General features: G+C 32.3%; 1 protein-coding gene across 2 annotated transcripts; it reads left to right on the plus strand.

Moving 5' to 3' along the window:
• Positions 1 to 1,111: 1,111 nt before the first annotated feature.
• UNE10 (basic helix-loop-helix (bHLH) DNA-binding superfamily protein) lies at positions 1,112 to 7,042 on the plus strand. 2 transcript variants are annotated; one of them, XM_068474834.2, is made up of 6 exons: positions 1,112 to 1,542; positions 1,765 to 2,401; positions 2,575 to 2,679; positions 3,444 to 3,509; positions 6,175 to 6,534; positions 6,680 to 7,042. In XM_068474834.2, the coding sequence occupies exons 1-6, from the start codon at positions 1,430 to 1,432 to the stop codon at positions 6,761 to 6,763; spliced, it is 1,365 nt and encodes a 454-aa protein (XP_068330935.2). In that variant the 5' UTR covers positions 1,112 to 1,429; the 3' UTR covers positions 6,764 to 7,042. The 2 variants fall into 2 exon arrangements, with proteins under 2 accessions (XP_068330935.2, XP_088554186.1); XM_088698060.1 differs by having other exon boundaries at positions 1,177 to 1,542; positions 1,765 to 2,362.
• Positions 7,043 to 13,029: the final 5,987 nt, after the last annotated feature.

The raw sequence follows: 13,029 nt of genomic DNA on the forward strand, positions 1-13,029 counted from the left end.
ATAAATAACGTTAGACTATCTTAAAAATTATTTAAAAGCCTGTGTGGCAATGAGCTGTGATGGACGAAGGAGGTGGTTACCATCCATTGCAATAGCACGTACACGTACACGTCCGCACGTCACCCGCCCTAGTCCAAAGTTCCAGTTCCCAACGCGCATGGAGTTCATCTGTTTGCATTGCAACTTTTCGAACTTCTGTTTTGTTTCTTCTCTATTTTTTCTTGGCTTTGCTGAGGACTCTACGTTCATCGATCTCACACCACAATTCACCTTGATATTAATAAGGCCTTTCCATTTTCATCTCTATCCCTCTCTTTTTCTCTACCACATAATATGGTCCATGTTTTCGTTTAATTTGCTTTTTGTCATCATCTCTTGGTAATGGAAACTCCTATTTGATGAACAACCGTCTCGTATAAGAAACAATATCACATGTATACTCAAAGCATATATGTATTTCTATACACATGTATGTATACTTCTATCAAATTTGTATATCACATGTATACTTATGAAATAAAATGTGATGTATACATGTGTTATATAAACGTTCCAAGCTGGATAATGAATTTGTTAAAAAGTCTCACATAGGAAAAAAAAAAAACAATTTTGCAATTATATGGTTCCCAAATTGTTGAACATACATATATATAACGCATTAGCCACTTAGTACTATAAGTTAGTGAAATTTCTTTTATAAAAATTTTAAGTTCAAATCTCGTATATGACAAGTTTGATATCTATTTATTCTTTCTTGATGTACAAATTAATTAAGCAAACAAACGTCCCCATCTACCCCATCATTTAATCTACAAATACATTAATAATATATCTAATAATAAATCAATGATTTAGTTGTTACTGTCACGAACGCAAAGCTGATTTTTGTTTTGAATAAACTACCCTTCTTGTTATTATTTTTTTCTACTTGGTTCACCTTTTTGGTATCTCAAATGGATAATCTCAGGTAACTCAATTTTTTAGATCAAATTTGTAAATTATGTGATATATCATAAGTATAAAATAAACACGTTAATTAATACTTAATAATTCAAATCATATAATTTATAATACATGATTTAAATAGAGAGTCTCTTTAACATTAGTACCCATCTCAAATAGTCAGATACTACTACTCAGAATTAAAAGCTGTCAGAGACATCTCCTTACTTTCTCAGGATATTATTAGCCAGCAGCTCTGGGCATAATAAAATGACCCGGCACCCTATCCTTCTCTTCTCATCATTCTCCCTTTTCCCATTCTCAAACAGTCAGGCCCTGCTTGTTCCATACACAAATTTGCACAATATAATTGAAGCAGCAGTAGAAGAAGAAACAACCATGTTAGACTATTAGTATATAATTACCCACTTCCCTCTCAGATCTACTACACCATTACAAGTACTCAAATCAAGGGCTCTCTCAAAAAATGAGCCAGCGAGTTCCTAGCTGGGATCTTGATGAAACTGCTACTACTCCACCTGCTCCTAGGCTCTCTTCTCGCTCCCACTCCCTTCACACAGCACCTACAGATATCCCTCTGTATGCTAAACTCTCTCTTTCTCACTGCTTTGATTAGTTTTTAAGGGAAATGATTTCCGTACTATTTTGCTATGAATGCACACTCCTGTTTATTTTAGACTTTGAATCGAGTAAGTCGGAGGAGAATTAAGTGGCAGAAATAAACGGAGAAGAAAAATGATGTACATAAAAGATTACCCATTATTAGTGAATCACTTAAATTATTTATACATTTATGTGCAGGTTGGACTACGAAGTAGCAGAGTTGACATGGGAAAACGGCGAGGTAGCCATGCACGGCTTAGGACCACCGCGCCTGTTGGCGAAGCCTTTATCTATGACTACTAAGTACACCACCTGGGACAAGCCCCGGGCAAGTGGCACCCTTGAATCAATAGTCAACCAAGCCACATCCACAGCTTTACCCTGTCCTCTCAAGCCTCCCTTTGATTCTTCCTCTGGTGGCGGCAGCGGCGCTAAGGAACTATTGACCTGGTTTGATCGACACCGTGCTGTAGCAACGCCCTCCACCACTGTGACTATGGACGCATTGGTTCCTTGCAGGAACCAAAGTGATGACCCAAGTAGTCAAATGATCGAGTCCATATCCATGCCAGGGGTGATTTCTGGTGCGGGCATGGTAGGATGCTCCACTCGAGTAGATTCGTGCAGTGGCACCACTGGTGCCGCCACACACGACGATGACACCCTTCTTTCTGGAAAAGGAACGAGCTTGGCACGTGTCCCTGAAACACCTGAGTGGAGCAGCAGATCGCAAAGTGTGAGTGGTAGTGCCACGTTTGGGATCGATAGCCAACATGTTACACTTGACAGCACAAAGGCAAGCGACTATGACTCCGTTTGTCACAGTAGACCACAGGCAAACTCCCTGTTTTACTCCCCAAATATGTGCATACGTGTTAGATAATTATATCTGAATTATTATTTGAATAATATAATGGATTTGTTGGTTACTAGGGTTTCCCTATTTTATTTTTATTTTTTAATTAATTTGTTATTTATTTCTTTAATTTTTTTTCTTTTTTTTTGAAGGGGGAGGTAGGAGATGAAGATGACAGAAAGAAACGAAGTACTGGAAAATCTTCGATTTCTACAAAAAGGAGTAGGGCTGCCGCTATTCATAACCAGTCTGAACGAGTATGCTAGCTCTCTCTTTTTATCCGAATTGAGCCTTTAGAAATACAATCCAGTCATATATGTACGTACAGAAGAATTTTCTTTTATTTGGACAACTTCTAATATATACTTTTTTTTTTTTACTTTGAAAAAATTTCAATATTAGTACCTAAACAAAAAGCTGTCAATGATACTTCAAAATTATGATTTCTCTCTCAGTTTACTTTGTCGCAATAAATGAACAAATTAATATATATATATATATATATCAAATTTTTTAATGAAAGGAAATGAATAATATAAATACAAAAATATTACTCTTATCCTACATGTATTTGTGAATTCTACTTCTATTTAAAAACAATACAAATATACGACAAAGGTAACATTACACATATAAATATGTAAGACGAATTTTTCAGTTTGTTTATCAAGAACTGAGAATGTAACATATATATCAATGATTGGATTGAGTATAGTCTATACCTAGTGGATCCCAGTCTAAAGGTAGGTGATGAGCATATACAGTCCGATAGAAAGCTACTTGACCTCTTCGGATTCAAATTATATATCATAATTGTTTCTTATTATCACAATAGCCGTTTCTTAACTACAAATTTTTTTTTTTTGGAATTTTAACGAAAAGCTTCGGGTACTGTTTATTTTAATAAAAAAAAAATCATATTTTTACACTAAAAAGTCAATACTATTCATTTTAACTTTTATTTTGTAAACTTAAAATTTTCAAGTTTTTTTTTCATTAAATTTTTTTTTTTTTTTCGCAGAAAAGGAGAGATAAGATCAATCAAAGGATGAAGACGCTGCAGAAGCTGGTCCCAAATTCCAGTAAGGTATGATGTTCCACTTTTGGGTTTATGTGCACTATCTTTCTTGTTTTTGTTTCATCGAATAATAGTAAAAGTGACAAAACCTCAATGAATGTCAAATTAGATGTCAATATGAGTTGTGTATTTTTGGTGACCTGATAATTAAAAATTTATAATCACTCATATTTAAATTTGATATTAATAATTATATTTAAAATATTAAAAACACAATATTTATTCTCCACATTTTAAGAAATCTAAAAATAAGTGATCATACATATTTTAGTCATCAGATAATCAATAAAACGTTTCTTGTGCTAATATCATCTAGTTATCATGTAGAGCCTTTGTAGTTTTAGTGGTACCGTAATTATTCTAACACTCACGACAATAGGTACGATTCAAGTCCTCAACATCTTCTAAGCCAAAGGAAAAAGATACTAATTATCACTTGAGATTTCACAATTTGTTCTCATCAATTGGGAGGAAATGCATGCATGCCCCAAGGGCCGCTATTGACAGAAAAATAGTCACTTCAGGGTACTTTTGGTTTCACATTTTGATTTATAAGCATGAGACAGGTCTGCCGATTACCATAAATGTTGTCCAAAATCTCATTGCATTTGCATGTGGTTGTGTGTGTTTTTGGTGAATTCAATGATCCTAGTCCACACATCCATTTTGTAACAATGTACAATTGAACGGGAGGTTGTTCGCTATGGGACAACTTCCCGATTCCACTTAAATATTTCCAAGTGGTAGGCCCTAATCCTTGTGTATTGTGATCCCTCTCAAATAGATGACTTTTATGGCACCGGTTTACTATCGCGTGACATTCTTAAAAAGTGTCAAAAATAAATCATGCTACATTTACCACTTATTTGTACCATTTTTCTATTAGAGGTAGAACTCGCTAACGCATGTTGATCTCATCTCTATTAGAGAGATGATAGAAATATGTGCTAAGAGTAGCATTTTTTTACCAATAAAAGACATGTATTAATTCTTTCCCCATGTCCTTGTGTTATTAGCACGATACTTCACTGTGACGGTGAATTCGTGTCATACAAATTGTTATCCCCGAATAAGAATAACTTTCTTCGTATATTATAAATCTCTAACCTGATGTGCAGCTGTAGGTGAATGATTTTTTCACCACTTACATACTTAATTATTTCTGTTGATTCTTCTTTGATTTGTTCAATCTAATGCCTCTTAAAAAGAAAAATGGTAGCTTAGGGTTGAAAGAAAAATGTGCATAATGGATAAAAGAACAAAGAAGTTGTAGAAATGCGGTCAAACTCTGAAGAGTAAACCTTAGAGGTATATTTTGGGTTTATATCCCCTCAATCTGTATATATTTAATCACGTGAAGAGTAATGAAGAATAATAGAGAATGAAGTGGTATAAATCCATAACATGTAAGTTTCTAACATGAAACATATATGTAGCAGTGGAATAGAGATTGAATGTGAGATTAACATTTTGTAGGTTTTGAGAAAAGGAATTGCTATTTGTACTTCAAAATTCTTATTTTGCACTCTTTACAAGTTTTTTTTTTTGCTTCTAAATATAGAAAGTTTGAGTGCAAAATGAGAATTATGGAGTGCCAATAACAGTTCTTGAGAAAATATAATTGGATGTACAATTTCAGGTAGTAAAATTACCTTCAAAGGGTACATTTAACATTTTACTAAAAATTTAATTTTACTCCTTAAAATTCAATTTAATTTAACACCATAGTAATTTTTCCAAACATAATTCAATGACTATGTCCAACTAAGCAACTTCCTTAATTTTGAGTTTGCACAATTTGTATTTTTGGGTGTCTAAAATAATCTTAATGACATTTGACATTTATTTAGTTAGTTACTTGTTATCTTAGCCCTTCCGGGCCCAGAAGGGATAGATAATCATTGATTGCCCCCAATTGACCACATTTAAAGGAAAAAAGAAGTAGTTACTTGTTATCAAGAGTTATTTTTCAAATTAATCAACGCAATTAAATGTCACCTGATGAAATAAATCTTGCGAATTGAAAAAATAAAAAATAAAAAATTTACTGCCATGTTTGAATGCATACTAATAATAAAATTACATTATAAAATAAATTACTGTTTATTACATATAATAAATATACATAGGCCCTTTAAGTAGATGGATTCCCATTTTTTTTTTTGTAAATGGGGATTAGTTGTGGGACTCACTTCACATCGAACTTCAACGATCCAAATTGTCTATTTTGTAAGTCTCGATTCATAAATTATCCTTGCAAAAATTCAATTCAACAATGAAATTTCATTATTTCTTATAGAACAAAATGTTCGTCAATTTCTTTAAACTCAATTAGATGTCTCAAATATTTCTGATTTGGCTAATATTTTGCAAGAGATGATCTATGAGGTGCAACTTGAAAACTAGATGGTTTAGATCATTGAAGTTCAATGTTGTGTGGGCCACCACTAGCCCTCATTTAGAAAAATTGGAAATCCCCTCCCATAAAGGCCTCATATACATACATACATACATACATACATACATATATATATATATATATGTAAAATAAGAATACAACATGCCTAATCTATGTGATAATACATGCAAAAAATGTTATTTGATTCGAAACCGGGCCTAATATATGCAATAATACATACAATTATAACTCTAAATAACCAACATTTTATTTCAGACTGATAAAGCTTCAATGCTAGACGAAGTGATTGAATATTTGAAGCAATTGCAAGCACAAGTCCAAATGATAAGCAGAATGAACATGCCTGCCATGATGTTACCAATGGCCATGCAACAACTTCAAATGTCTATGATGGCCGCCGCCCCAAGAAACATGGGGATGGGCATGGGAATAGGGATGGGAATGGGAATGGACATGAACAACATTGGCCGCCCCGGCATTCCTCCGGTTCTTCACCCATCCGCATTCATGCCCATGGCGGCTTCTTGGGATGGCACCGGCGGTGACAGGCTACCAGCTGCTTCAACGGGAGTAATGCCTGATCACTTGTCGGCGTTCCTCGCATGCCAATCACAGGTATGCTTTGAATCTAGAATTTAATTTACTGATTAAATTTTATATTATATTTACAATAAACTATTTCGACAGACAAAGCAGTATTAATTAAAACGGAGATTATAGCATTGCCCCCTTAATGTTTGTATTTCGAACTTTTTCGCAGCCTATGACCATGGATGCTTACAGCATGATGGCAGCCATGTATCAGCAGTTCCATCAACCTCCAGCATCTAGCTCTAAGGGCTAATAAGCAAGATATCACATGCTCCATACTTATGAATGGGCAAGAACTGGTTTGAACGTGGATTTCGAATACTATGGTGCAATAATGTCTTTGATTATATCAGCTGGCTACATGTATATGATTGGTATCTTTCAATGAGAATCAATATAGAGTAAGACCTCTTTATATTACACAGTTGAGACCAAGTCTTATAACTTTAGGAAGATTATATTACTTAATAGATGTGTAGGTAAAAAAGATTACTTTATTGACTTATTCTTAATGAATGTGGTATTTTCTAAATAGGATTCCTTAGGCGCCAACTATTTTATTTCCTGCATATTTTTGTACTCATTAACAATTATAACTATGTGGATGTGTGTTTCATTAAGATGGACTAAGAAAAATTATAACTTATTATAATATGGAGTTTATTCTAATACATAATTGGTCCCAAGTTTGGACTGAAATTTTTTATGACTTCATGAGATTATTCCATTATAGATATTACTTTAGAGAGGTTTTATTGTAGTATTAGTTTTTTATTCCGCGGAATGATTTGAGATCCTTGATTTCGGGTGAATTGTAGTGCACTACAGGGGCATTCTGTGTACACTTAAGTTTAAGTTTCAACTAATTGTTGCGAAAATTATAGTAATCAAAATTAAACAAATGCTCACAAGCAAGTGTATGAATCAAAAGATGGTACATGAAGCAACACAGATTACCTTCCCACAAAGATTTGATTTAATCCTAAGAAACCTTACCTAATTAAGTTAAATTATAACTAATTTAAACTTGAAAATAAAAATTGAAAAGTTTTGTTGAAAACAATTTGTGGTTGTTGAAATTGACTTTGAATAATTTAAATGCAAAATACAAGGATCACACAAGCAAACAACAAATCAAGAGGGGAAAGTACAATAGCATCACATTGACCGTAACAAATCCTACTAAATTCTTTTAGTCCGTTATCAACTAGTAATTCCCTGTATATATATTCCCAATTTTTGTATAATATTAGTTTCATTTGTTTACTATAAATACCCTTATTTGCTAACTATCAATGACACTTAAAATTAGTTAGAAAAATAACAATCCATTAAGTTCTATAAAAATTATGAAGAAAAATCATCGTATCAATAGCACGAACCAGTTTACACAACATTTACGCATAAGAATTCATGATATATCAACTACAAGTTCAGTCAAGTTAAATGGGTAAGTCTTTAATAGTCTGGACTACTACGCACCCTAATTTTATATCGATTAAATTGACAAGTAATTAAGTAAAAATACTTTTTTTTCTTCATTTGAATCATAACCGTACATTTTTTGCACTACTAATTAGTTTAGAATAGTGAAGAAAAATTACAAGCTAAATATGACCATTTCTTTCCATTTAATAAAAATTAATTAAAATCAATTCATCCTCTTCACAGTCATCAACAGATGACCAACATAACATGCAATGTTTGCTCAAAGATGGACATTTAAATGATTGGATGCTTATTTGTCAACTTTGATCAAAATGTCACCTTGGCAAAAGGGTTCACTCATCTTATCATTAGACTGTACATTGAATGACTTTGGCCCGTTTATTGTGCAATTGAAATATTGGAAAATGTTAGGGTGTTTACATTTTTATATCAAATTGATGTATTATCTGATGTGATAAGTGATACATACATGTTGTGTCAAATAATGAGTTTATCTTATTATACATCATTTGTCACATTATGTAGTAAACACCAGAAAGATACAAAAAATATAATCTCTCTAAAACTAGCTTAGAGTTTCATTTCATGTACTTAAGACACCTAGCTCCATTCATGGATTCAACTAGTAAAACAACAAACTATTGCGGTAGAACCAAATTCGTGTACCGTCACTTGAATGGATGAGCTCATTCATCTCTTTGATATATAGACCAATCCTCTATTGACACATGTTCATTCTTTCAAATTTCTTTATAAAAGAATGAACATGTTGATCCATATGGAAGGGAAAGCTCATCCTCTTTAAGTGAGAGATGCAAATATTATCCGTAAACTATTAACACTATTCACACATAATGGATTATACTTCCCTCACTTGAATGGATGAGCTCATTCATCTCTTTGATATATAGACCAATCCTCTCTTGACACATGTCCATTCTTTCAAATTGCTTTTTAAAAGAATGAACATGTTGATCCATATGGAAGGGAGAGCTCATCCCCTTTTAAGTGAGAGATGCAAATATTATCCGTAAACTATTAACACTATTCACACATATTTGGTTCACACCAAAAGTATAAATTAATTTTTTTTAATATAGTTATTTTGATATGTGATTGATTGATTTTTAATTGAACAACAGAACACTCAATATTTATCATTTTCTACTTGATTAGTTGATCATATGTATCGAATGGTAAACTTCAACAAAATGTATGAACAAACGAATGATTCCATCTTTGAAATGGAAATTTCATGCCCACGTTGCATTCAGCATTCTCATTCTTTGTATTTCTCTCTTCACATAACCTAAGATATTGTAGGAAAAGGAGAAGTGATTATTTTTCCGAAAGCCATCAAATCTAGAGGAGATAGGCTAAAAAGCTCATACTTTCTATGCATAAAGGTGCATACACATGGTATAAAACATGGATATGATAGATAATTGAGCTTCAAAATTTACTCTCTCTTGTTATAATCGGATAGAAAGAGATTAGAACGTCTAAATATATGCATGGGTCCTTGACAGATAATTTTGCAAGTAGCTGTAGCATATATCTTATCAATGGGTTTGATGTGAATGAGACGGCCGGCCGGCCACTTTGTGAGCTTTTCTGAAATGATGGGAGATAGGAACCTGAGATGGGAGTAAATTAATTGGAGAGCAAAGAAAACGCTTGGACAATGAGATCACCACACACCTTATATTGAAAAAATCTTTATGTTTTTCTGAGCACCGCCTAACTAAAAGCTCTTAGTTTCATAGCTCATCGTTTTAGTCGTCACGTGGAATCAGAATGCATAGATGTTCTTTTTGAAGAAAATTAAAGTAGCATTATAAAACTTTATTTTATTTTATTTACAACGGGTATAAGCTCAACAACAACAAAAAATTACATAAGAATATTACAAGATCACAAGTCCTCATATATATCTGCAAATAGTAACCGACGATAAGGAGGAGTTTGCTAAAATTGACTAGACCCAAAAGAGGCAAATCATTAGCAACTAAATTCTTTTCACGGTAAATATGTTGAATTTTACAAGATCAACCTTAGTGCATAAGAGTACGAAAATCCAATACTAACCTATCCAAAAAGTGATTATTTACTTTTGCATTTAAAATCAATTGTACTCCAAGTTCAAAACTATATTATGTAATGGTATTTCAGATAATACACCAATGTTTTATATTTTATTTTTTGACAACTCGAATACAACGTAGCACTCGTACACTTCAAATGACGTGGTTCATCATAAATCAAACAATTACTTCCATTTTTAAAATTGAATATAGGTTTTTTGTCGTTGTTTCAAAAAAAATTGAATATAGTTGAATTGTAAATTTAAAGTTTGAGGTTTATAATTAATTAATATTAAAAGAATTTTTTTGAAATGTCGTATGAATTTATATTCTATTTGTAATTTATCATACAAACTAAAAATTTAGGTGATTTGTCATATCAAGTTTCAAAAATCATTAATTTGTCTTCTCACCCTAACTGGCCCTGTTAAGTTTTCCAAAATATGCCATGTGCAAGGTACATGACTTACTCCAAGGTTATTTCGGATATTTCAACTCCCTACTCTGATCCTCTTCAAGATTATTTTGGACATTTCAACTCCCTTTTTTTAATGAACATGGCTGTATTCTTGAAGTTTGTAATTAGTTCAACTCCATGTTAATGAGCCTAATGTACTTTTTTAGTCATTCATCGTAAGTTTATTAAACGAACGTGACCATTTTTTATATACCAAAAGATAAGTAGAGTATAAAAAGGAAGTCGAACGTTGAAAACCAATTTATCACCCACCACTGGTGTACATATATCTTTGTATAAAAATAATAAATAAATAGATAAATAAACTTATGAAAATTGTGGTTAAAGTCCAAAATAACCTTCTTTTGGATAGAAAACTAACAGAGTTAATTTGAAATGACAAATTAATAATTATAAAAATTTCTATGATAAATTGCTTAAAGTTTTAGTTCATATGACAAATTAAAAAAATGGTATTACATTTCAAATTTTCCCCAAGACATACATACATACATACATACATACATACATACATACATACATACATACATACATACATATATATATATATATATATATTCACAATAAAAGCAAAGAAAATGAAAGATGTAAAGAATGAAAAGCTAAACAAGATTGGTAGAGATAAATAATTTGTACAATAATTAGTTAAGAATATTCTTTATCATGTTCAAGTTCAATTCTCCTCTCTATTATTCATTGTAGTTAAAAAAAAAATAAAAAAAATAAAAAAAAGAAAAGAAAAAAAAGCTAGGTAGAATAGATAAGGAAATTTCATCGTCAAAAATAAAATATAAAAGATATTGCTACCTAGTTCAGTATAATTTTTATTGGGAATTGTTATTGGCACTCCAAAAATCTCATTTTGCACTCCAAACTTTCAATAATTAGAAAGAAAAATATGTAGAATGAGATTTTTGAAGTGTTAATAACAGTTCCCTTTCTATTTAGCCATAAAACGTTATGGTCTCAACTTGTGCAAGTTATATGTAGGAATAAACTTTCACATTGTAATAAGTTATAATTTTTCTAAGTCTCGTCTTAAGAAACTTGCCTCGAAAAAGTAATGATTGTTAATAAGTCTAAAAATATGCAACGTCACAAAAAAAAAAAAAAAAAAAAATTTAAGATGAAACAATATATTTCCCTAAAGTTCGTATAGGACAATGATTTTTTCCTATGAGTTGGTGTTATGTCTTTTAGTTTGTGAGTACGTAACAACTCGTCAACATAAGCACTTTATTGTTGAAGCCAAATTGTTTCTTACTTCTCAAGCATGTTTACAACTTCTTGGCATTAAACTTTTGACATTATAGAGAACACCACATACGTATATACAGGTACTATATTAAAGACTTTTTTTTTTTTTGATAAATAAAATATATTGATGAGAAAAAGAGAATACAAGCAGCAAAGTGTAGCTGAAAATACAAACACGCAACAAAAAGTTGCAGCTAAAAGAAAAACAGACAGCAGAGCTGGCAATGCTGCATCAAAGTAGCAAAAATAAGCACTAACTAATCATAGTTATATTCCATTCCCATAAAGCAGAGTCATTAGCAGCGGAATGGGCGATTTTCGAAGAACTTAATCGAAGTCTAATGGTGGACTTAATTGAGTTGTGAACCACTGCAGTGGGTTGACATGAGTTCTTGAATCTACATTTGTTCCGCTCCCTCCAAACATATTACACTGTAACAGCAAAACTTAACTTCAAAACTATTGAAGATAGAGATTTTCCCTTGCAACGGCTAGTAGCCCACATGACAAAAAGAGGCCAAGGGAGCCTTAGCCGAGGGACACTGCACTTGAATAGAATCGAAGACCAAATAGCAACGGTAAAATGACACTCAAAGAAAAGGTGGCAATGGGACTTCGTGGCACTAGAGCAGAGTACATAAGTGAGTAGAACCGACGGAGCAAAGTCAAAATTCTATCCATAGTGGAAAGCTTGCATTTAATAGCCAATCAAAGAATGAAGCTCATCTTGGGAATATTTTGATTATACTGATGTGAGATTTATACGCGCACAAATTAAACCCTCTTTTCGTCAAATTGTAGTATATGTATAAGTAGGGATCGTTCTGGACCGGGGATTAGGAGGGATTGTTAATCACTTGGATTTGACTCAAAAACGTAAAAACACAATATAAAACACTATACTAGACTCAAAGAATGCAAAACTAAATGCTTAAAACACTCAAACAAACCAAAAGATTCAAAACAACACAAACACACTCAAATCTGCCTAAAAACCACTTTCTGGGCAGATTTGAGCACAAACACAAATTTGGACGAATTTGTTTAACAAATTGAATCAAAACACTTATAAACACAAACTAAAAGTATTTCTAACTAATCTAACACTTTAAAATAAATGGGGATTGAGGTTTGGACGAAAATAAACTAAATGGACAGATTCTAATTAAAACAGATTATAAAAACAAAATTGACGAAATGGAATGAATGGATGATAGAATAGCTAAGGGGTTCTTCTCCACACATGTTACA

Source organism: Pyrus communis, chromosome 7 (assembly GCF_041283825.1).
Source record: "Pyrus communis isolate YQ-2024b chromosome 7, ASM4128382v1, whole genome shotgun sequence".
NCBI lineage: Eukaryota > Viridiplantae > Streptophyta > Magnoliopsida > Rosales > Rosaceae > Pyrus > Pyrus communis.